The sequence below is a fragment of the Cantharellus anzutake genome (assembly GCF_015039405.1).
Source record: "Cantharellus anzutake strain C23 chromosome Unknown EI90scaffold_12, whole genome shotgun sequence".
Lineage (NCBI taxonomy): Eukaryota > Fungi > Basidiomycota > Agaricomycetes > Cantharellales > Hydnaceae > Cantharellus > Cantharellus anzutake.
The window spans coordinates 1,050,988-1,075,815 of record NW_024066962.1 but is presented as its reverse complement, the minus strand read 5'-3'; the positions used below and the strand labels follow the sequence as shown (position 1 = coordinate 1,075,815).

General features: G+C 50.5%; 6 protein-coding genes across 6 annotated transcripts; 3 read left to right on the top strand and 3 right to left on the bottom strand.

Moving 5' to 3' along the window:
* Positions 1-13,731: 13,731 nt before the first annotated feature.
* Positions 13,732-14,311, bottom strand: EI90DRAFT_3014509 (uncharacterized protein; the record flags this gene model as incomplete). The annotated part of the gene is made up of 3 exons (XM_039056788.1): positions 13,732-13,995; positions 14,021-14,102; positions 14,175-14,311. 3 exons carry the CDS (start codon positions 14,309-14,311, stop codon positions 13,732-13,734), a joined length of 483 nt encoding a protein of 160 aa, XP_038918970.1.
* Positions 14,312-15,782: 1,471 nt separating this feature from the next.
* On the top strand, positions 15,783-16,882 carry EI90DRAFT_275845 (uncharacterized protein). Its single transcript, XM_039053516.1, has 3 exons — positions 15,783-15,891; positions 15,956-16,232; positions 16,349-16,882. Exons 2-3 carry the CDS (start codon positions 16,146-16,148, stop codon positions 16,730-16,732), a joined length of 471 nt encoding a protein of 156 aa, XP_038918969.1. The 5' UTR covers positions 15,783-15,891; positions 15,956-16,145; the 3' UTR covers positions 16,733-16,882.
* On the top strand, positions 16,883-18,001 carry EI90DRAFT_275811 (uncharacterized protein). Its single transcript, XM_039053515.1, has 3 exons — positions 16,883-17,179; positions 17,262-17,900; positions 17,952-18,001. Exons 1-2 carry the CDS (start codon positions 17,033-17,035, stop codon positions 17,643-17,645), a joined length of 531 nt encoding a protein of 176 aa, XP_038918968.1. The 5' UTR covers positions 16,883-17,032; the 3' UTR covers positions 17,646-17,900; positions 17,952-18,001.
* On the top strand, positions 17,820-19,367 carry EI90DRAFT_3120157 (kinase-like domain-containing protein; the record flags this gene model as incomplete). The annotated part of the gene is made up of 8 exons (XM_039063284.1): positions 17,820-17,900; positions 17,952-18,023; positions 18,077-18,247; positions 18,311-18,385; positions 18,441-18,638; positions 18,700-19,133; positions 19,183-19,233; positions 19,295-19,367. The coding sequence occupies 8 exons, from the start codon at positions 17,820-17,822 to the stop codon at positions 19,365-19,367; spliced, it is 1,155 nt and encodes a 384-aa protein (XP_038918967.1).
* A 1,425-nt stretch (positions 19,368-20,792) lies between these two features.
* Positions 20,793-22,569, bottom strand: EI90DRAFT_3047510 (glycosyl hydrolase family 61-domain-containing protein). Its single transcript, XM_039059556.1, is given in 11 exon segments — positions 20,793-21,135; positions 21,188-21,277; positions 21,341-21,525; positions 21,581-21,702; positions 21,766-21,774; positions 21,829-22,069; positions 22,128-22,220; positions 22,234-22,390; positions 22,404-22,405; positions 22,425-22,428; positions 22,441-22,569. 7 exon segments carry the CDS (start codon positions 22,199-22,201, stop codon positions 20,984-20,986), a joined length of 873 nt encoding a protein of 290 aa, XP_038918966.1. The 5' UTR covers positions 22,202-22,220; positions 22,234-22,390; positions 22,404-22,405; positions 22,425-22,428; positions 22,441-22,569; the 3' UTR covers positions 20,793-20,983.
* A 134-nt stretch (positions 22,570-22,703) lies between these two features.
* On the bottom strand, positions 22,704-24,768 carry EI90DRAFT_3047507 (glycosyl hydrolase family 61-domain-containing protein). The gene is made up of 7 exons (XM_039059555.1): positions 24,464-24,768; positions 24,161-24,404; positions 24,098-24,106; positions 23,914-24,035; positions 23,679-23,863; positions 23,532-23,618; positions 22,704-23,481 (listed from the first exon to the last, which is right to left on the bottom strand). The coding sequence occupies exons 1-7, from the start codon at positions 24,538-24,540 to the stop codon at positions 23,099-23,101; spliced, it is 1,107 nt and encodes a 368-aa protein (XP_038918965.1). The 5' UTR covers positions 24,541-24,768; the 3' UTR covers positions 22,704-23,098.
* Between the last annotated feature and the right edge of the window lie 60 nt (positions 24,769-24,828).

Below are 24,828 nucleotides of genomic sequence, written 5' to 3'. Positions count from 1 at the left end.
TAGCAGATGGCAACGCCTCTATCAATAAATTCTCGGAGAATATCATTCATCATCGTCTGGAAGGTTGCTGGGGAATTGCAAAGGCCAAAGAACATGACCAGGGGTTCAAACAACCCTCGATTAGTCCGGAAGGCAGCTTTCCATTCATGCCCTTCTTTGATACGGACATTGTTGAAGCCCCACCGGAGGTCTAGGACCGAGAAGTACTTTGAACCTCTGAGACGATTCAGGACATCTGACACCAGTGGGAGTGGGTACGAGTTCTTCACAGTGATCTCATTCAGCTTCCGATAGTCTTGGACAAGACGGAGGGAGCCATCCTTTTTCTTAACAAAGAACACTGGGGCTCCCATTGGGGATTTAGACGGCCGGATGCGGCCATTGGCTAGGTTCTCCCGCAAGAATTCATCAAGTTCCTTTTGTTCGTTTTGGGAAAGGGGGAAAGTGCGGGACTGCGGGAGCTCGGCTTTAGGTAATAAGTCTATGGCATGATCCCACGGTTTCCGCAGAGGTAACTCACGGAAGGCTTCTTTTGAGAAGACTTCCTTATAAGGGTGGTATGTCTCAGGTACCATGTCTTCCGCCGATCGCTCCTCCTTCCGCTGGGCTTCCTCTGCAAGCTGCTGGGAAGGGGTGGTGACTGCTTGGATTTCTGGTGTTTCATGTGTTGTCATCACGTGAACAACAAAGACCTTGTCCTCAGGTTCTGCTGGCTTTAGTTCCACAGCTTTCGCTCTCCTGCACTCGGGAGGGCACCGTGTCATCATTATCTTCCATCGGATCCAATCCACTTCTGGGTTGTGGAGGAGGAGCCAGGGAAATCCGATGATGGCAGTTTGCTGTCCTAGGTTGGCAACTGCAAGTCTGCAACACTCCGAATGGTCCCCGAAACTAAGGATAACGTCGACCTCTTCAGTAATAGGTCCATCTCTGTTCTGGGTACCATCGACATTTCGGACAGGGACTGAGGACAGTAGGGGGGTTGTAGGTAGCTGGTGTTTATTGACAAACTCTTTGCTGATAAACATCCCAGTAGCTCCGGAGTCGAGCAGTGCAGATGTGGACACAGTTGCAAGTGAGGTGGTGGACCTGAGTGAGATTTGGATATTCATCGAGCGGGGGGCATTCCCAGTTGTCTTTCGTGTGTCTACTTCTTTCATCTTTTCGTCTCTTCTTCTTTGTGCGACTTTAGTCACTCCTCTCGTCTTGGCCTCTTTTACAGGGTTGGATTTGGTCTTTGTACATGGATATTTACACTTTCTTGAGGCGTTTGCAGACGAGTTACCCAGTCGGGGCGCAACTTTCACCGACTGGTCCTTTAAAAACCCTCTTCCTGAGGTGTTTTGGCTTCAGCGTGGTCCTCGTTCTCAGCAAGTTGGTCTCGGACTGCTTGGGATATCGCGTGGAGGTTCTCTGGGGATAGGGATGGAGGTAGATGTTGTGAACCTTCGGTATCCCTTGCTGCAAGGGGATCCTCTGCTATGCGAATCCTTTGCCCCCTTACTGAGGGACAGTTGCGCACGATGTGGCCTGGTTGTCCACAGCCAAAGCAAACACCGCTTTGTGGATTTTGACGTGGGCGACGTGCCCGATCGAGTTCCATGGGCTGCGGGTTGGCTGGTGGGGAGAATGGGGTCAATGTCTGCACATGAGGAGGGCGTGTCATATTCTGATGAGCAATTGCCATGTTACTCCGCTGAGGGTGGTTGCGACCCTGATGAGGGGAAGCCCCAAAGGGGCGTCCTTGGCGCATTTGGCCTTGGATGTGGTCGAACCTTCGGTGTTGGTTGTCCAGGAGTAATGCCCGCTGTTTCCATTCTTCCCAGGTCGTTGGGAATGGGTGGGAGCCATAGATTGACTCTCAAAGGTGGTGAGTAATTGCTCATTGGAACTTGTCAACTAGTCCGGCTTCGCCTAGCCCTGATGATGGTCCATGGAGTTCAAAGAGTTGGATGACTGTTTCCACTGGGTTAATCCCTTGCCTAGCATCTGATAGCTTCTGCATTGCAGTTGCAGCACGGTTTGGGTCTGCGAACATGTCTTTCAATTCTTGCAAGAAGTTGTCAAGCATTGGGATAACAGCATTGGGAGAGAGGTAGGCATTGATTTTTTGGGAGGCCCATGGGGCTGCCGTTCCTTCTTTCATGTGTGATAGGACAAACAAGATTCGCTGTTGGTCATCTGGGTACTCTGCCTGGAGAAGGGATAGGTATAAGCGGCACTGAGCTAGGAAGTCCTCTAGCTTCTCTCGGTCTCCACTGAATGGTGATGGGGTGGCAACCTTGGGAGGTCTGGAAGCAGGGATTGGGGGTGCTTGCCCTACTTGGGCAGCTTGGGCATTGAGCAGCATTTGGACGAGCTGGGTGAGTTGTTGGATCTGCTCCTGAGCAGACATAGTGATGTGTGATGCGGGCTCAGGAAGTAGGTTAAAGCTTTCTTCTTCTGTCAGGATACCGAGCTGCTCGGAGCTAAGGTTAAGAGATCCAGTGGAAGTGGAGGTAAGACTAGGAAGGTCTGGGTCGGTCTCAATAGGAGAACCACGAGGTGTGCTAGGTGACACAGGCTCCAGCTGAGCAGCGAGGGGAAATGAGAGAAGAAAGCTGGTCTTCCTGCTCGCTACTCAGGGTGTAATATACTGTAGCCTACACACACAGCTAATCTACGAGGCACTGTACATACCAACAATCAATGATCCAGGTTTGTCTGGCTGTGTTGGATCATGGATCATGGAACATGGATCTTGGAGTGGGATCAGATCATAAGGCTGTACAGGGATCATGGATCATGGAATCTGGGTGATCATAGATCATGGAATCAGATCATGATGGTAAGTAGGCTGGAAGTGGCCGGAAGTGGGTGTACTCTGACAACTTTACACCCCAGTATGTCGAGTACAGGGGCGAATGGCTCAAATTTTCTTGGGCTCACATAGAGCTTCTCGTCTCTTAGACGAGTATATATCCACAAGAATTTCTCGTTGTGTTGTTTCACTGACGTAGTTCCAGTGAAGATGTCGTCGAACCATACGTGGACGGTGCAAGAGGGCTAGCGGCTCTCTATGCCGACTAAGCTCGTGGGGCCAAACTCTCCTAAACTCTCTACTTTCTCTCTAAACTTCGCTTGACTCTCGATCCTTAAACTCCGTGTGGGTTCTCCGGGATTCCGCAAGGTCCGGGCTCAGTGTCCACTACTCACTCGTTGTGAGCTAGATCACTGCCCTTATTCCTACTGTTGGAATTCCACACACTCACACCCTCTCTAGCGCGTCCTAGCACCTTAGAGAATTTTGGGGGAGGGGAGAACTTCTATTCCAAAATCCGGTATGTACAGGATTATAAGAAATAATTATTTTTAGAAATAATAGATGGGGAATATTGGTACCATATGGCACCTGGATACCTTATTAGGCGAAATAATAGAAAAGGGTAACAGTATCAATAAAAGAATATCAATCAATAACTGAAATGATGGTGAAATATGAAAATAAGAGAAAATAAGCGATATCTCAATGGATTTACGGAATTAAGAGCCTAAATTGGAAATGTAGCCGGAGATAACTCTCACGCAGCCGATGAGCATTTTTACCAATTTATTAGACGCCGTGGGAACGAGTGAGGCTGGAATTCTGGGTTGCCGCCTGAGATTCCCACGCCCGCACATGCCCGTGACCTGCTGTGCCTAACTTGTCCAACACAGAACTCCGTCAATTCTCCACCGATTAGGACGTTCTTGGTATCGATGGGATCGTAGGAATTAGTACTATTTTTAGATACCAAATCCGTGTCGAGTCGTTGTATGAATGAAAGGTGGTTTTCTAATCGTGGAAACGGGTATCCGAGCTGGCGCTGCGCGTGGGCGATTATCCCGCCTACAACGGCTCGACCGATTTGGTCCCTTAGGATCCAAGTCAAAACGCGCTGGAACGTGGAAGGGCCGTTACAGTCCCCTTGTTGCAGCACGTTCGATATGAAAGTACTGTACAGGGTACTCATCCCCGTGTATTGTATGCAGTCCAGTTCGATACGAATCTGTTCGTACGCATCTGTCATATCGATCTTTGATCGATAAGTTACCCGAGCCATACTATCCATGATGAAACGCATGTCAGGCATGGGTGTGACATCGAGAATGGAGTTCACGTTGCGATTTCTCGCATCGATTACAGTCCGTAAAGAACCGTCTTTCTTTGCAAGACAAAGAAGTGGAGCCGCCGTCACGACTGCCTTGCGTTCCCACCACTTGGCTCGCTCATAACGAGCGATCTTTTCTCAAAGCTGCGGTTCGAGGGCCTGAGGGCACGTAGCCCTTCTTTCTATATATTTTCTATTCGGATCAATCAAGTTGATCCGGTGGTTAACCTCCCTGAACGGAGGTAGGACTTCAGGGGCTGGCGCCATGACGTCTTTGAAACATTCACGCCACCAATTCCTGAGTGGCACGAATTCAGGGTCTGTCATTGGCAGACCTTCTAAATGGGAACAGTCGGGAAGCCTGAGATCTTTCAACCTCGGGCTTGGCCAGTGATTGGGCCACTGGGAGGTATCCGCGTCTTTTTGAGCGGAGATGGCAAGGACGTGTGGCGAAGGGTTTCCAGCCTTCGCTGTATTGCGTCATGCCATCTGTTTAGATGACAGTTCGGATCTCGGTGCACGGGGAAGTTTGGGGCGACCGCATGCAGCAGCCCCCACTGAGGTTTTACCCCGTTCCGTCAGGACATCAAACGTTTTGATGTCGCCCGTCTTTATGTGGATGGTGTGAGTTTCGAAATTGAGGGACGCTCCGTTGGCATTCAGCCAAGGAGCTCCAAGAATGGCATCGTAGCGGTCAATGTTGACGACGTCAAAATAGTGAGTAGACGTAACCCCGTGAATGGTTACGGGAGTATTCGTGCCGTACATTATGCACAAATGTTTTTGGTCCCCATCTGGAGAACCAAGGGGTTTGGCAATTCGAGCAGTGGAATGTGAACTGCTCGGACAAAATCTGGAGATAGGGCGTCTGTTTCAGCGCCACTATCAAATAGGACAAAAGCATTTACCCCAGCGATGTTAACCTCGCCGGTGAGTGTCCGCCTTAAGCCGGCGCTGCGGTTTTCAGGGTATTTACCCGCCTCTCGCGAGATTCTAAACTTCGCGTCGAATATTGGCGGGATTTTCTTCAGAAGCTTGTTAGGCACTGAAGAACTCGTCACACTTTGCGTTGACGGTTTCCCCAATGAAGATTTTGGGACCGGTATAACACTGTCCCTCTTGTAGGTCTTTACTGCATCGTCGACAAGCTCAGCTACTATCTGCTCATCAGATGGCAGTTTGTCTGCTTGCCGAGCTGACGCTAATTTAATGGAGAAGTTTTCGTCCGTGGGATCCACGAACATCATAGCACCGACGAACATGTCGGCATCCACTTCTACGTACTCCTCCTCCGCCTCAGCGAGGAGGTTGGGATCATATGGGTCGTCCACGAGTTTATCGTCGAACGCCTCATCGTCGGCCATATAGTCCTGCACCTCTGCAGGATCTTCAACACCTTCCAGTTCTTCTACAGGCTCTGAGTCCTGTAGGTCTCGTTTGTCAGACTCGACCGCTATGTTGTACATGCGCGGTTTGGGCTTGTCGTGATTTGGGCAATCATGTTGATAGCCTATTTTCCCGCATTTAAAACAATGCGGTTTCCCATCCTTATCCAAGGATGGCGTCGATTTCGTCACTGTAGACGACGTCAACTTCTCTGTTTTTGGAGCCGGCGAATAGCTCGCACGGAAGGTCGAGCGTTGTCCGCTCTTCAGAGATGACGTGTTTCCCCCGAATGTGTTTTTGTACACTTTCTTGGCAGACGAAGAATCAGCAGCTTTTTTGGGTGCTGCTGCAGTGTTGGCTTGTTTTTGCGTCGTTTTTGACGCGGCTGGTGCTTGCGGGTCATTACGATACGCAGAGATCGCCTTAATTGAATCGTATGCGTGGTCCAGGCGGAGCACAGCGGTCCATAACTCGTCTTTCGTTGTGTAGTCCATGGAAATGTCGTGGCGCATAACCATCTCCTGACGCATTTTGCCAGGGATGGCGTTCAGGAAACGTTCATTGAACGTTGCCTGGTCAGGAGGCGTGATCATCTCCTCAGCTGCACGATACAGCTGGTTATAGAAGTGTTTGATTCCCCTCGCGGAATCGTATGAAAGCGTTTTGAACGCTTTCGTGGATGCTACTGCTGCAGACTTCTTGATGAAGGTGCAGATAAGGATCTCTAGTAGATCCCAGAATGGGGGGGTTACCCCGTTCTGCACTCCAATGCGTATATAGTGCCCTCAGGAGGTCTTGCACCTCGCCTTCAACAGCGGTTGTCAAAGTGTGGACGTGAAACTCGTTGTAAGCTTCACCCTTCCACCCACACGACGACATATAGGCTAGCCAGGAGTGCAGCCAGTTGTGGAATATCTTCGAGTTATTCTCTCCAGACCATTTGATGGTCGGAGTCAGTCCCTGCATCTTTTTGAGCAGTTCTGGGCATACATCTGCAGGCAGTGGCTGCAGGATTCGGACCTCCACACTTCGGCGTGCAGATTCAAGAAGCTGAGTCATGAACTCAGATGGATCAGGCACTACTCGTGCCGCAGGTGCTGCATATGAACGCATGGTTGAGTCAAACAAACCGGGTCGTACAGACGAGCAGTTTGGAAAATTGGATGAAGGCTCCCATTTTGCTTCGGTGCCAAATGGGTCAAGAAATGGTGGGTTGGGCCAGGACGAGCCACCCTCGCCACCATCCTCATCATCACCATCGCCACTCAGACAGTGGGGCCTTCTTCCCGAGTTAGACCTAACTTGGTCTACACGCCTCTTGCCCCCTTCTGGAGCCGCAGGCAGTTGTGAGAATCGGTGGTAGTTATCCAGCACTCGTCTGAGTGCTGTGCCGTGGGACAGTCTTTCGGGGTCTTCACCGTTTGCCCCACGACCCACGTTGTATACGAATGCTGCGTCTGCATCCAGATGGGCGTTAAAGTCGAAAGTAGATTCACTGAGACTATGCTTAGCGAAGATAGGTCTGACCTTGGCGGGCTGTCCGCCAATGTCATCTACACGATCCTGGACGTAGATCGGGCGTTTTTTCCGTGCGTAATAATCGTACGGAACACTGGTGGCTTCCATGTCACCGTCTTTCTCTTGTATCGTCTCCACAGTGGCCTTCATCGGCACTGCTTTCTTTCTCCCGTGGTCGGGAGGGAAATTACGCGTTTGAGTAGCGTCAACGCGTGGTATTTTCACCCCACCATTTGTGGGTTGGGACGACAGAATGAACGGCGCGGGCACAAAGCCTGGTCTGAAATGGAATGGAGAAGTTCCACTCTCCCTGTCAGGGACAGCTCCGAAAGCAGCGAGGTCCCGGTGCGAGGGACTCGATGGGACAGATGTCGGCTATGCGTAGCGGCGGTCCTGTTGCGGGGTGAGCGTCCCCGACCACTTAGTCTGAAGTGGGAAGTTGAATTATCATTAAAAGGGGAAGCTACAGTACTTACCTGAAGTGGGAAGTTGAGAAGAAGGCTGCTTCTTCTGTTCCCACCCCAGGTGCTATTATATACATGTGGCTGAGGTCACGTGGGAGGAGCCACGTCATCCCCGCACACAGCCGCACTCCCCTGGGTATCTCCATGGGAGGTCCCGGAGGTGTGCCGCTCTGTGAGCGGGAATGCGCGCAGCGGGCGTGGTGATCGGGGGAGCGGGGTTAGGTGTGTAGTAATACATGGAGAAGGGGAAGTCGACCATGGAACAGAAATAGAAAGAAAGAAGGAAAAGGGGAAAGGAGACACAGGGAGTGATAGCGGGGGAGCGGAGTAGGGCGGCGCGGCGCGGGGTCAGGTGTGTGCCCTGACACTCCCCCGTAGTCGATGATCCAGCCAGTTGTCCTGGGTCGATCTCCCTACCTTTTCCCTTGGCATCAGTGGTTACTGGCGCCATCGACGGGGTAGGTGGCTTAGTTCCACTAAAGATGGGAACAAAACGTCCATCAGATTCTTGCACCTCGACGGACAGGCGTGAACTTGTCGCCTCTGGCGCATCTGTGACGACGGCAGAGACAGTGGGGATCCCTCCAGGTATGGGGACCCCACTGATTGGTTGACCCGTTGGGTTAATGGGGACTACAGGGACCTCTTGGGGCGCCTGCGCCTCAACAGCGGTTTTTTTCGTCTGGTCAGAGACGACGATAGGGTCCCCACCCGTTGTTGGGTTCACTGCAGGGTTTGCAGATGGGTTATCCACCGTTGCTGCGGGTGGCTTTGGCTCGTCGCGTTGAGAGAGCGCGAGGAGGATTTCATTTAGTTTCTCATTAAGTCTTTCCTCCACCTTAATGATGTTACGATCTAGACAAGCGATGTTATCGCTATTCCCAGAGATTTGGGTATTCATGTTACGGACATCGCCTCTCAAGTCGGCGATGTCGTCGTCGACTTGGTCGACGCAATTTCTTAGTACTCGCGCCGTTTCAGACGCGAGGGAGTGGGTTGGGGATGGAGGACGCAACGCGCGCATTGGGACGAATGCCGCGAGAGTCTCCGCTGCGAGGGCTTCAGACGTTGTGACTTTGTCAACATCTCTCATATAGGTGGGACGCGTCTGAGATGTGTCCCTGGGCCCTTGCAGGCCCAGATCACCACCATCACTTGAGGTGGTGTCGTCTTCCACCCTATGGCCAGTGGAGGGGCCGGCCGTGTTGGCGGGAGCGTTGGACGTGCTCCTGGTGTTGTATCTCCACGACATCCAGAAGAGGTGTCGAGTCGTTCAACAAGTTCGCATGAGAACTTGATCGAAGTCGCGCGTTGCCAAATGGGGTTTCGGCGCCGGTAATGCGGTGCCGAGAATGGAAAGAGAATAAGAGCGTAAAAAAGTGAAAGGTTATCTTACTAGTTTGGGGACAGTAACGTTCCGTTCCCCCGTTCGCCTCAGGCCTCAGTAGTCCGTCTAAGTATACGCTTGATTTGGCTGTATATTGACGGGGTAGAAGTAAAGGCTAATCCACCTTTTACAGCTACCCCGAGGGTTTATATACAATCTTATACATTCTCGGCACAAATAAATAGAGAAGCTTCCGCGACGCTAAATTAGCGTCGCGACATAATTATTACACAACACAACATCAACTGATGTTGTGGGCGGAATATAGACATGGGCCGGGGCCTCACAGGCGGCATTGGACGGGCGGCTAATGGGCCGGAATGCGCAGCCGTGACAGTATACTCCGGTTGTAAGGCATGTAAAAAGTGAGTGAAGAGGAGAAACTGGCAGAGAAGGCATCTGTCAGAACCGTGCGAATCTTCGCCGAGGGTAGCCGTAGGCGACCGAGCGTTGCCCGCTAGTGGAATAGGCGTCCTACACACGACCGAGCTTTAGCGAGGAATAAACCCCACCGATCTCGAGGCCGAGGCTACTTAGGCGAGTGAGCCGGGATTTCGGCTTCAACGACTCTAGGAGGAGCGTTGCGCCTCGTTCTCGACACGGTCCCGATACTTAGAAGGTCAGAGGTCTCGCGGGGACAGAGGTAAGCTCTAGGGGGTAATTCTAGTTGATTTCGAACTACAGTACAAGCACTAGTTACAAGCTGTATATAAGCGCTAGGAAACTGAATAGGAAATAAGTCGCCAGATCTCGCGGAGATTGCGGGCGGAGAAAAGAAGGAGGAAAACAAACAAAGAGCACGTGTTCAAGACAACGAAGGTCAAGCGTGACCTTCGCCGTGAGGTAACAAGGTGCGGCGAAACATGGGACAACAGGTCGCGGCGCTCTGCGCCGCTAGGTCGTTCAATGACAATCAAGAGAGGGGTGGTGGAGAGGTGGCGGGAAGTGGTTAGACGGCGACGGGCGGCGAGCGGAGTGTGCGGGGAGTGTTCGGGCGTGGGAGAGGGTTAGGGAGGAGGTCGTCTGGCCCTGGGGAACGCCGGGTCGTGACAGCATCATTGACGTAGTGCAATAAATTCGTGATTCCTCTGTCATGAATTCCGATCCAGCAGACCAGGCCAAAGAACAAGCACCACAAACGTCCAGATGCACAATTCCCGAACACGGCACACCTGTCCACATGATACTGTCCATCAATCAGTGTGGCCTGACGCACCTGCCAACGTGGGTGCATTGGAAGCCATCGATAAGCCTGAGAAGCATCAGATTTCCACACATAGAAAGGTCTTTTACCACCATTGATTGCCATCTGTGCCCGGATGTTTGTTGCTAAATCTGTGAGGTTGTCAAGCTTAACGAAACCCCCCTCTGCTGGGATGAGAGAATTGAGGGACTCTGACCCTGCGCTATGGTCGTTCACTAATCGGAGCTTTGAAGATCCTTCCTTCGGGACAGTAAAGACTGGCTGTGCTGTCATCCCTGGTAAGAGAGAAGCGCCGAAAGACTCGGAGAACCACCCCAATAGCATCTCGGCATCATGTTGCCGGTGAAGAAAATCGACTGATTCGTCATCCAGGCTTGGTAAACCTGAAGGACATGCAACGATACCCCCAGGTTGCAACTTGGGATCATCAGTATCTGCAAACGGCCAGAAACCATGGCGTAACCCGTGGCACATCGAATCCACAAGTGCACAGTTTGGATGATTCCTTAACAAGCTCTCGAAGAGGTCAACATTTATTGGCGTGACAATTTTAAACAAGTGTGGGTGCTTAGCAATTGTCTGAGTAATATCCTTGTATTTGTAATCACTGTCAGGCACGCGTGGGATTGGGAGAGCGCTCTCGGTGTAAGTTGCTGATGGCGTACGTCCACAGTCATTGTGCCCAAAAATAAAGCGCATGTGTCGAGGTCGCCTACCCGCATGTTCCAGTAGTGGTTCAGTTTCTTCAGGCAGTCGTCTTTTGAGCCGAGTCTTTTGTACATTGGAAGCGTGGGTGATTCCCGTTGCAGTCCTGGCAGATGTGCCTGAATTTGCATGGGTTGAAAGAGCACCCCTTTTTTGTGTTGAATTCTCCACAGATAGGGATTGTACCTGGGCTTCTTCCTTGTTTACCTTTTCCCTTTCCTGGAGCAGAGTGTGCATTGTGTGCTGATCCTCCGCTGTTGAGATGTTTGAAAGCGATGTCACCAAAGGGGTGGATATCGGTGAAGCAGAGGTGGTGTCGTTCTTGGACAAACTTGCGGACAGCGGAGTCGTATCTGATGACGCCAAGGGTGTTGTTGCAGACATTAAACTTGTCCAGCATGTGTGCATAGTAGATGTTGAGTTTGTCCCATCGGTGTGGGTAGGCGTAGAGAAGCACACACTTATATTTCTGGTAACCCAAAATCCATTCACCTTCCGTCTGAATTTTCGCTTTCCCCTTGGAATGTCCTCTGTTAAGTGTGAGCTCGGCCCCACTTCCAAGGTCGATAGCCTCGTGATACTGGGGAGCGACGGTGTTGAGGTCAATGTGTCTATCGCATACGAGGTCACGCCATTGGCTGTAGGGGAAGGGTGGTGAGCATCCTCGTGCAAGGAGGCTCCGGACGGCGGCCATAGCATCGAGGCTGTAGATATTGCGTAGCTGCAGGGTTTTCTGTGGGGTGGTGAGCAAGGAGTTAGTGTCCCAAGGTCTGTTACCTCCTGGGAGGTCCCAGTTCCAGGCAAAGTGGGGGTCGGGGTCATCATCAACCTCTCGAAGCCGCTTCGCCCCTCCTCATGCATCATCCCCATCGTCATCTCGCTGCTGCCGACCCCGTGAGACTGCATGGGTTCCCCCAGAAAGATCGGCTGTATCAACAACTCGGTCGAGGGGGCGATCGATTGGATTTGGCTGAGAGCTAACGGGTCCCCGATCAGGGAGTGCATGGCTCCGGGTTCCACGGACGATTGCCTCTTCTCTAGATTCAGCCGTCTGGTCGAAACGGGCAACATACCGGTCGAAGAGTTCATTGGTTTGCTCTCGGGTAAGTTCTGTGGCACCATCGAGGAGACGGCGGAGTCCTCGGCAGGCATCATACAAACTGATGGACCGATTGGAGTAGCCTGAGACAAGGTTGTCGAGTTGATCGAGAAGGAGGCCGTTGCCAGGTGCGGATGTAACCTGTTCAAGGTCGATCCCTCCAAAGACCGAGTCTCTAGTGGCTGCAGTGGTATCACGGGCCTCGGCTGAGACATGCTGCGAGTCTCGAGTATCTGTGGCGGCGTTTTGTGTGTCGGTTGAGACATGCTGCGACATACCAGTGATCACAAGATGTTCGAAGAGAACAGACAAGAAAATATAAGCATGCACTCTCACGACGGGCCTTCGCCATCGCACGTTTGCATATGCCTGGACTCTTAATTAAACACTTCACACCTCCGCTGGACATGTCGGGGGCAGTCAAGGTATGAATTCCCAGGGGAGCTCCTCGACCACACATCCTGTCCGTGAGAGATGGTCGATGGAGCGTCTGATGGGAGAGCGTGCTCATGCTTTAGGTGCCTCCCTTGAACGGAGTACTCGCAAGGCTTACTCTTCTGCTTTCATGTCTTATGTCATTTTTTGCAACACCCACGAATTTCCGATAAAGCCCACTGAAAACATGCTGAGTTTCTTCATTGTCTATATGTGCCATTATATCCAGCCTTCATCGGTAAAGTCTTACCTTTCAGGCATTTGTGCAGAGTTGGAAGGTTCCTGGCCTGAGGTTCGAACAATCAGAAACTCACCTTTTATCGCGCGTTGCCTCAACGGATGCATGAAACTGCACAACACACCCACCAGGCGGAAGAGGGCCCTCACAGAAGAGGACCTCATTAGCATCCAAAGTAGCTTGCCCACCCCTCCTTCTCATGACGACATATTGTTCCTCACGATGGTGTTCACGGGCTGGCATTGCTTGATGAGGTTAGGAGAATTGGTGGATCCCGATTCCTCCATGCTGCGCAATTTTTGAAAAACCATTTCCCGTCGCAGTGTTCATTTTAACAAACTCCCGCGCCCGCACATCTCATTCACGTTACCAATGCACAAAGCGGATCGTCTGTTTGAAGGGTCTCAGATCATGTTGGAAAGCCGTAGAAATCAATTGGACCCGTTAGTGGTGTTCGCTAAGTATTTGGTTTCACGCGATCAGCGGTTTCCTCACCTACCTGAGCTTTGGCTGACAAGCAAAGGAACAGTGCCAACACGTTCTTGGTTCATATCGCGCCTTCAATCGATCTTTCCTAACAACAATGTTAGTGGCCATTCGCTGCGATCGGGTGGGGCCACTGCGTTGGCACTGGCCGGAACTCCATTGACTCGCATCCAAGCCATTGGGCGCTGGTCTTCGGATGCTTTCTTGATCTATGTGCGGCAAAACCCAATCTTAATCCAAGGTACTCTCACGGGAGTATCAGCCTTCGATGGCGCTGCCTTCTGATCAACTGGCCACCTGCCTTCACTCGATTTTCACGCACGCGCTTCATCATCATCTCCTCCACCACCATCCGCCCTCACCTCCACCATCGTTGGATTGAAAGGACACGGGTCACGCGTCGCGCGCATGCGGCAAATTTCACATGGGCCTTTTGTGGCCGTTGCCCACTACCAGCAGTTGTTAGCCCTGATTAGTTGTTGTTTAATGTCTTCATTTCACGAGACTAATCACGGGTTAGCAGTCTGCCCCCAGCTGACCTCAGGTTTCCGCCCTTGTTTGCCACTGGCTGGGAAACCTGACTGCGCCCAGTCACGACCGCTTTGGCATTCACATGCCTTCTCTCACCGATCGCGGTTTTCCCATGATTTATCGCGCAACTTAGCCTGAACGGGTCAAATCACGCTGCCTCAGTCGTACGCTGAATGTTTTCGGCGCAGATGCGCGAAGCGGACCACTGTCCCAATAAGCAGCACACATTCCTGTTGCCATTGCGTTCGAGGAGAGTAGCAAGTCCGATGTGTGTGTGAGATCGATTAGTTCTGATGACATCAAAAGTGGCGGGCTTGAGCATGTCGGACGGCTTGGCAGACTCGCCACATTCCCGACACCGCAGCTCATAAGCATGTCCATGAAGAAAGTCCTGGCCAGCCTGTGTCTCATACTACGCAACTCGGAGAAATGCTTACCCATGTAGCCAGTGTCTGCAGGGGCAGAATCCCAGTCAACAAAGTCACATAAGTATGCGGGCCAGCATAAACGGAGAGCACACTTAGTATACGCGCAGCAAATGAAGAGTAGATCAGTTAGCCTTCGGTGTTTGACATCGATTTATTGACTTACGCTGTCACTACTGACGTCGATATCTCGACTATCGACATGCTTGTGCGCTGAATAGTGGCGAGTATTCGATCTGAGCGGGTTGCTTGTTTCAACATCAACGTCTGGATCATATGTTGGCTCATGTACCAAAGCGCCATCTTGCTAGTCTTCTAATATTTGGTATGCAGTGCTTGGCTGTCTAACAAGCCCGGGGTATAGCAACTACAGCATCTACCGACGCAGACGGGGCCCAACATACCATGCTTCGATCGATCCTTTTGCACTGATAGGATACAAATGCATTCATCATGTGCGCGCGATTGTGTCAAATGGGCCGCGGATATTAACTCCCGGTGGGTGTGCAGTCAATTAATCGGTTCCATGATATATTAGCGACCCAGGACTCCAGCGACAATCTTGTAGCATGCATGAGCGCTTGCTCACATTATATCGATTGGAGCTTGTGCGAAATTACAAGTTGTGTAGATGGCCGTTGAATGCTGTCATTTGGTGTCGTTCGGCACCGTGTTTCCATTGCGTTTGGTTTGCCATGATATAATAATTGTGGCATCCGAGTCCGGGGAAGTGGAGTCACCTACGTCACGCGGTGTCTGAGCGGTTGTCAAAATAAAGATGAGATCACGGCATGGTCGATTGTGGTCGCTATGGTTGATCACTTTGTGATTATGTGGAAGTGATTATGAGAATTAGGAGTTGGGTTTCTAGAGCGAACATTGACACGATAACAAACCTGAACGCGGTTCCCATTCCATTCTTGGGAGTTTAAACCGGCAGCCACACCATCAGCAAGTGTGGGCCGCGTACAGGCAGAGGTGTTGTACTGGCATGCGAGTCACGACGCCGCGCTCCGCCTAGAAGCTGCAGGAGAGCTTACTCATCGTATAGTGTCGCACATTGCATTATGTAATGGCTGGAGCGATCAGCCACATTGGTATGACATGAATTCCTCATCTAATTACTCCCGAACGTTAGCTATTCCTGAGGTTAGACTCGATAGACCACCAATATATGGGATCCTTGTCCCTGATCTGCCTTGTTCATTGTGATTGAGTGCACAGGGCGCGGCCGAGAAAATGTGACGATCCCGTCACTAGCCGTCCTGAGTGGTTGGAATTGGAGTTGGCTAAGCTTGATCGAGGCAAAAGTTGTTTCGTCGAACTTATATAAAGTGACTCAATGCGCCTTTTTAGTCACACACCCAGTCAGTCTTGACCTCCACCAGTCCCTCTCTCTTAACGAATCTCTGGATATCCATCTGACGCCAACCCATTCTTAGCGACGGGCTTGTAGCTCCTTAACTCCCGCCATGCAAAAAAATCTGCTGGATGACTTTATTGCCACGGCACGCGAACCTTAGGCAGGTTACCTGCCTCTATTAGTATATGCGAACCTCTCAGCCACATCTTCCAGAGGGAGCCAGGAAGATGAGACAAACCACCGCTGAAAGCGTGAAGGAATTCGTGTCAGCAGCTGAGCAACGCGCTGGCACACGCGTCGTCCGCGGCTTCGATCAATAGCATCAGCTCAGAAATATGACAACGAATCATGAATGTCTAGATCATAGAGTCTTGGCCTCGTGTCCCATCTAATCCAACGAAAAGCTTCTCGATCCCAATTTCAAATTGCTCCAAGTCGCGATCGCGCAAACTTTTTCACGGTTCATTAGCATTTGTACAGCAGGCTGAGCATGCTGCTCACACTGGCCACCATGACTGTGGTCGGTCTTCTTTGTCATACCTGATGGGACCCATTCCCAAATGATGACCTCCCACGTTCCCAAGTCCTCGATCTCTGGGAAGCCCTAAGTGACTCTCCCATCAGTGCGGTCCTGTGATCCGTTAACTCCTGGTCGATATACCCAACGATTAACTCGAATTGTCGAAAGTGGTACCATTCTCGGACGAACCATTTCAATCTGTGGGCAAGGGAGTTGTTCAAGGCGAAAAAACTTGGGGAGAAATCTCGATTCAGATGTGGGAGTTGTGCTTTGGTCTGCGAGAATATGGTGCAGTTCCAAGATTTGTGGATTGCACAATATTATTCCGTTCCTTATCTATTGTAAGCAGTGAGTTTTATTTGCTTCGTGTCGCATTATTCGTCTTTTAACATCCTGATGAGCGTTCGTTTTTTTCCCGAACTCATCCAGCTGACTTGTGATGATCACTTTCCTCCAGCACACCAGTTCTCTCCTTCACTACCGCCCTGGTGCATTCACCTTCCCCTGCAGAGCCCTCCCCACATTTGACCGTCGCTTCGTGTTGGGTGGTGGACCAGGTTCATACGTGGAGCAAAGTGGTGAGGGTCAGCCAAGAGTGGAGGATGAACAGGATGTGGTGATTTATATAGATGCGGAAGGGTTTGCGGAGAAGGTTGCTGTGTTTAAGGAACAGTGTGCTTCTGATTCGGGGATTGATATCGTTGAGTTCTTATGGGATGCCCCTGCTCGGTGTCTCCTGCGATCATTGGTTTTGCGTCTATCCCCACTGCTTCTTACGGATCCGTTTACCCCTTCCCTTTGTTCTTTCAGATTCTCCAGTGGTTGGTTGCTTAGGGGTTGAGTTGGCCGTTCTCTTTCCTCTGTCATGCACCGTGGTAATAATTCCCCCCCCCATACATGTCACCTCCCTCACGAGTTTATGATGGATTGAGAAGAAGATATATCTCATTTTACTGAGTTTCAATCCGTGAATGTCGACGCTTATCGCGTGATTGTGTGGAGCCGCGCGCGCGCTCCCTCTTTAAATGCCGCCTCGTGTTTAATAGCTGTGCTCGCACAGCAGTGTGTATAACTCGAAGTACCTACCCTCCTCCCCTCAAATCTCCCCAGGTCTCTTCGACTCCGCCAGCAATAGGGCACGATGGATCAAGGATCAACAAAGGGAACATGCTTCGCTTGTAGGTTGCGACGAAAATCATGCTCCTCTGCATACAGTAGACAGTATCCTTGCCGCGAGTGCCCTACATCGAGGATTGTTTGTAAAAGTTGGCAGCCCATTCCCACTGGCGTAAGTGCCGCTCTTTGTCAATTCTCTTCAGACAGCTCAGACACCCACGCCTGGACACTCGTCACTCGCACCATATATATAGGATAGCCGGGTGGTAACCAATGTTCGTAATGAAATAAGATCGTGGATAGCAAGCAGACAGGCGCAAGGCCTGCTGGACGATCCGGACGATCCGGACGATCCTCACGATCCTCCAATGTTGGATTTGACCGATATTTTCCAGCAGTATATGCATGATGCTCCTGACGACAAGCTACTGCTCGTCCGTCTCCCGGCATCCCGCTCTTCTCCGCTATCCCCTTATGAAGCCGACGGGCCACCGGATGCCTCAGGCGGTGACGCCGGCCACCCTGTGATGCCAGAGCGTTTCTACCCTCGCTCTGCGCCGCATGCCGAAAACCCAGCTATTAACCCTCCACCGACTTTGCACGGCATTCCTCGGGCACCCACTTCCACTTCTACTTGAAAAAGGTCACTTGAGCACTCCTGGCAAGGCAGCTCTGATTCGAGTGGAGACGAGGGGGGACCGGCCAAAACAACTCGGGGCGGCCCAATCTCCCCTAGTCTGAATCATGCTGCGCCTGTGCACGATGAGTTGACGGTGTTTGACTGCCATAATCTCGCCCAACAAATCTCCTCAATGCAGCAAGTCGACAAAGGGGGGTATTCGCTTGTCTACCTGGGCACATGGATGTCAGATTCCCCGGGCACTCGAACCCAGGTCAGCACCCGTTCCCTCGGGATGTGGTTGATTCTGATCGAATACTTCCAGGATGTTGCCGTGAAGGTGCTCCATTTAGTATCCTGTGCAGAACATTCGAACCCAGAGGCGAAGCGGAGGAAGGTGCGTAGGTCTATGTAAAGGCGGGGCCGCCAAAGGTAACGCTTGCACTCCAGCGCCTGAAAAGAGAGATGCGAGTATGGTCACGTCTGAACCATGCCAACCTGGTTCCGCTGCTCGGCTACATGGATGGTCTTCATGGCCTTGGCCTCGTCTCTCCATGGTATCCAAAAGGGAACGTAATCAATTTCATCAAGAATCATCCTACTGCCAATAGGGACCTCATCGTGCGTATCCTCTTTCTACTTCTTATTTTAAGGATTATGAAAATCATCGATGGACATTTCTAGTGTGCTGACGTAGCCTCGGGATTAAGCTACCTTCATTCACAAGAACCATCAATTGTACATGGTGATATTAAGGGGGTTAAGTGGTTTACTTCCTTTTGGAACAGTCAGATTGACATTCAAAGTTTTTCAGCAAAACGTTCTGATCACTCTGGACGGACATGCTTCCATTTGTGATTTTGGTCTGTCGAGGATCATGGATGATAATCCTACTGGATTCACATCCACGGTGGTTGGAATGAGCCTTCGCTTTTCAGCTCCCGAATTACTGGATGGTGACGAGAAGACGATGGAATCTGATGTTTACGCTTATGGTTGCGCTTGCATTGAGGTGAGGGACCCGATTCCCGTTGATCATCAATTTTTCACGAGTTTGTGGCCTTTGGACTCAGATCCTACTGGAGAAAAAACCGTACGACGATATCCGCACCGACATTGCCCTCTTGACGGCGATTGCAAGTGGCACACTGCCCGTCGCGCCTGAACAACTCAACGAATGTGGCTCACTCCTCCCACTCCATATGTTAAACGAATGTTGGAGTAGGAAGCCATCTAATCGACCAGGGGCTGTAGAATTGGCTGAAGTATTTCAAGGCACACTTGCAGGCCATGCAGAGCCCGATCACGCACTTTCCGAATCGGTAATTGGTGACGCTCCGGGCCACAGTAATGACGCTAGGCTTGGTCTGAACCAGTTGCCACATGCCATGATCTTGGCCATATGTCATATCATTCTAAGTAGGTTGCCAGCCTCTCTTAGTATAGATATCATTCTTCCTTTGATCTGTGCGAGTATTTTCTTGGCTTGGGGGATTTGGATGGCCATGTAAGTAATTTAACAAAACTCGTTCTTTCGGTTCAACTCACATCACTAGGCCTGTGTGGGAGAGCGCATTGCGCATTGTGGTCCACGTTCTACCTAGGAAGTAGGCAGGTGTGATCGCCGGTACATACCCTTCTTTATATGTTCTACAAGATTCCTCATAGTGCGGTTGGGGGATCCAGAGACACTACACATCATCCGACAATCTCTATTCCAACAGAGGCCTCCCTTGTATAGAGGTACATATCGCTCATTTGACGTTGCTAAAGTAACGCCAAAACCACCTGGAAATTGGAGAATGCGATATTTGATGAGAATTCAGACAGCACCGGAAGCGGAGGGAGCTATGTAGCATGGGTGAGAGGACAGGAGGAGGGGCGAGTCGCTGATTGGCATGATGCGAACTAGTACAACCTGAAGATCTCACCGATCCGAATGAAACGCGGACAGGAGATTAGGGGAGATAGTTTAATTGCGTCTAGACACCTATCGTTGTCCTCTAGCTCGCAGTGGACATTAGCGCTATGTCAGCGCCCTCATATATATGTATTGCCATGCGTCTCTTCATGGTGGCACACGGCCCAGTTGATGTGAAGGGTATACTTAAATGGCATCCTGGACGTCCCTTCGAGCAAAGTAAACGGAGTACTTATTAGAATATCAACTTTGTTTACATCGGGAAGTTGTGTGGCGTTTATTCGTTGCGGTCATTCTGGGGCGCTTTGAGGCATTGGGGACGTTTTGCCCTTCTTATTCAACTTAAAACTCCCTTTGTACGACGACAGGAATGTCGCGTATATAAGGGAGGAATTCTTAGACTTTTCTCCCTCAGATCTCTTATACGAGTCTGAGGTGAGAACCATCTTATATCTTCTAACTCATGTATAATTCTTGTCGCAGTCTCACGCGACATAGGTATTTACAATCTTAGATCTCTTATACGAGTCTGAGTCTCACGCGACATAGACTAATTCTAATAGTACTAGCGAAAAGCGTAAGGCAAAGAGGTGAGGTCCACTTACACTGGCTGTTGAAGTTTCTTGATTCGAACGCTGTGGACTGTTCATTGAGTCCTGCGGATTATATTTATTTCTTGCGCACGGACATTTCCCTACAGGATTGTCCGATGTTTCCATTCCTGGAGTTTATGTTGATGAATGCAGTCGAGGATGATTTGCGATCGGGCAATTTTTTTTCCTCTCTCAGTTCACATACGTACTTGGAACTGAGCGCTCCGACGTACGACGCTAGTTCATAATTCTAATACTGGCTACTGTATATATAACTTACTTGACGCAAGAACATAACATTCCAAAGGACGGGGGCCATGTGTCTATGCAAGATCCGATAAAAATTAAAGTTCGAATTCACTGGCCACGCGCGTCGCGTTGCATGACAACATAATATTATCCTGTACCAAACAATCACTCGTAATGCTCAGAGAATTCGATATAGTCGGTAGTATATATGCCTGAGTAAAAGAAGCGGGGGGCCCCGAGGCGGGGTTGTGGCGTAGCTGGTTGCTTCGTTAAGCCGCAAGAATCCGATTTATCCTTGAGTGTTTGGAGGTAGGATGCATTTAGGGCAAGGACATTTGTTGTAGGTAGGGATGTATTGCGATGTACAGTTAGCGTCGCTTATTTGTGCAGTCACTTAGGGAGTTGATGTTCTGATAAGATATACAGAACGGCTGGGTACGAGCCTAGGATCTCAATTTATAGTGGTAAACAAAATATTGCCTATATATCGTGGCTAAAACCTTCGGGCACATGCGCAATTAAGATCAGATTTATACGCGTGTTAGCCATTCAGACTCTCTCGCCAGTGCATCGCAAACGACAAGGATCGATTCCCTATGACTTGGAAGCCAGTCCATCAAGTAGGTTCCTAGCATTTCCCTGGAGATGAGCCGTGGCTCTCTTTCGGCGCCAGTTCACAGCATGTTTGCCCCTATTGTGTGAGCACACGCTACCAGGTGCAGTCGTGGTCTGTGTGGTCAGAAATTCTAAAATTTTTTCTGATGAGGACTTAACACCGCGGACGATATAGCAACCTACTGGGAGAAATCGGAGGCCCTTCGATCGGGTAAAAGGGGATTGAAGGTTGGTATACGTTGAAACTATACCCGGGGTCTGACGTGTTATACGCTGCCGAAAAAGTCAGATTCCTGCACATACTGAGTTGTTGATAAATGTGCATATGTGACTCACCGCCAGGGAACTTCGTGAGGTACTGGCCGGATGGAAGCCCCCCACTGCCCTTTAGGATGTTAATCTGAGTGCAGGAGGGGTAATACTGCGGATGCCTAGTGTTGTGCAACGCAAGGATTTCGTGACGAAGAAGGTACTGCCCAGCAGGTATATTCTTTGGCAGTGTAAAGGTATAAGATTGGTTGCTGGAGATGGCGATCAGTCCTATGGAAGAGGGGCCACAAGCACGAGGGTGCACACCTCTCGATCAGTTTTTCTGTAGCCCATTTCCCAGTGCTATTATCGTATCCCGACTCATTAACCTTGAACCACTTGCCATCAGTTGCATTGAAAGTCGTGCAATCTCCTTCACAGGATGCCAACTAAAGCGAATCAATATCAATTAGCGGATCGTCAAAAGTTCTCAACGCTGAAGAACTTCGCACGTAATTGGTCTAGGGAAGCGCCATTCACATTCAGAAAGTGAATCGAAAGGGTTATGCACTCACAATTGGGCCTTTATGATTCGATGGCCACGAGTCCCACTGGATTTTCACATTCGCGCCCGATGATATGTTGGCGACAAGCGCAGCAGGAGCGTTCATTCCATTGCAGGCAATTGGAAGCGAGTATACATCCTTGATGGGCCCGTTGGTTTGCATGGCACGAACGATGCGTTCTTGGGGAGGATTGGTAAGTGGCTTTTTTGCAGGCCAGCCCTTGTATGACACTCCATCGAACAACACAAATCTTGAATACGACGAATCGTCAGTCTGTAACAGGCGAATACAAGAAGTGGGAATCTTACCTGACTAGCCCGTGACCCAGCACGGCAGTAGAAAAGTGAACGACGCTTAGAAAGATGGCAATCACAGACAGCATGTTCTAAACTTCAAGAAGATGCAAGCAGAGGAAGAGAGGGTATTATTTGAAAACACTCTGGAGGCATTTTGGTTTTTTTTTTATTTGGCACAACCATGGTGTGACATTATTGTTGTTTAGATGCGACGGTGGTATTGATGACAACCTTTGTGGGGTGGCCGGACATGAGAGAATTCATTCCTAAGTAATTCCGGCGTATCGTGAGTACCAGGATAAAAGATCTAACAATAACCACAATGAAACACAACAAGGCACAAACACAGGCGTAACCTTGAGGATTTTTACGGGTGCCATGACAAGCAAGCGGCTATCAGCAAGGCCAGCATGTGGGCAGAGTGGAAAAAATCCGGCAATCCTGAGCGGCTGATCTGATCTACTCAGATACCTTCCCCTGGACCTGCCACAATCCCCGGTACTCGCTGGAGCGCGGACTCAGGTCCGAGTCGAATTATCATTGGAGTTACGATCAAGAGCACAAATCAAATGGTGACCGCAGCACTCCCACGGGGAGCGCCGCGCCGCAGAAGTTAAAGTAGATACTCATCGTCGGTCGTCGATAACACACTGGCCAGTGCAGAAGTCCGGATGAACTGTGCGCAACGCGCAACGAGCCCTGTTCGACTCAGGGGTAGGCCGGGCAGCGCTTACCGTCAATGACTCCAGTTCTCAGCAGAATTATACGGGGGCTGATACAAGTTGGACATGTGAGCATGCGTGAAAGAAGATAGTATCGTGGATGCAAGGCCCAGAAGAGGCTTAAGCACAATTTAAGTACATTAATAGGCACGGCCCAAAGGAACAAGGTAGAGCGAATTTCATCTCAGGCACACACCATCAACCAATACCAGTGGTTGTTTATTGGGTGTAACAGATGGAAACGCAAATGGGCAACTGCCACTAGAAAGTTGCTAATCCTGCAAGGATGTTCCGGACAAACCTCGGCGCATGCGCCACAGACCTCTTCCACCCTGGACCTCCCGGAGATACAGATGTCATAGTTGGCTTGTGGGGTTTCTTGTGTGCGTGATGATAGCAATGGTGATGACGAGAAGTTGCGCTAGCTTGCGTGGGGGAAGGCGTCTGCAAAGTGGAAGGGATCCCGGTAGTAGTAGAAGGGGTAAGGAATGAGGTATTGGAGTCAGCGGCAGAGGTAGGGGTGGAACGGGGAGTGGGAGTGGACGAGGTACTAGAGCCAGCGACGGGGGTAGGGGTGGTTGTGGTTGTGGGAGGATATGGGTCAGGAACACTTGTGGGGGTGTCACCAGAGGCGTAAAGGCCAGCTACAAGTTTCACGTCAGCTGGTCCTACTTTGCAGCTGGTGACAGCCTACCATCAATTTGAGGCCCCTCAATCTCGTAGGAGGTGGGTTTGGGATAGTAAATGTTGATGGCGGCGCCTGAATCCGACAGCTTATACACTGTGACAGACATATAATGGTTGGGATTCTTCCTGAGCGAGGGCTAGATTGCATACGCACCGCCAGGAAACTTGGCGAGATATTTCTCAGGGGGAAGCCCACCATCACCACCCTGGATGTTGATTTGAGCACACGAGGGATAATATTGTGGTACCCCGGTCTGATGCAAGGCAAGGATTTCATGGCGGAGGAGGTATTGCCCCGACGGGATGTGAGATGGGAGCTTGAAAGTGTAAGTGAAGTTACTGAAGCCATTCATCAGTTGTGGAAGAGGGTTGGTAAGGTAGGGACACACTTTGCAATAAACGTGTCGGTAGCCCAATTTCCAGTGGCGTTGTCCAGGCCAGATTGGTCGATTTTGAACCATTCTCCGTCAGTTGCGTTGAAAGTGGTGCAATCTCCATGACAAGACGCGAGCTATATGTTTGGGGTACAGATGAGCTGCTTATCCATCACTCTCAGAATAAAGCATCTCGTACGTAGTTGGTCTGAAAACACGTTCGGAGGTGAATGGACGAACGTGTCAAAAGGTGCACACGTACAATTGGGCCTTTATGGGACGAAGGCCATTCGTTCCAGTGATATTTGACGGTTGCACCAGCCGAAACCGTTGCCACCAAAGCCGCGACATCACCGGGGTCATTGCAAGCCAAAGTCAACGAGTTGACATCCGTAATGGGGCCGTTACTATGCATGGCACGAACTATGCGCTTGGGAAGAGGATTCATCGCCATATAGGTGTATGCAGGGTAGCCGTCATACGACACTTCATCGAATTTGATGGACCTGAATGAATGCAAATCGTTAATGCCAAGAACAGCTTGCTCAAGAAGACGCTGTCATACTCGACAAGTCCGTGGCCGAGCACGGAGGGTGAACAAATGGTGGTGAAGAAGACGATGGCGGAGGCGATCGACAACATTCCTTAATAACGAGCAGTGGCGCAAGTATGGTCAAAGGTCGCAACGCGACAACGTCCCCAGGACGCTGTGAAGTGAAGGAAAGAGAATGAAGGAAGGGCCGCGCATTTTCATTGGACCTTTATACCTCTGCATATACCGGATGATTTTTAACACTGGTCACAAAGGTACAAAGGTGGTGTTGACAACAACAGCTTTTGGGATTAAGTCCGCCGCAGCAGATTGACTCGATTCCCACGGAAGGGTACATATATTCGTTTCCGCGGCATTTCCAACAAGACGATCGAGCG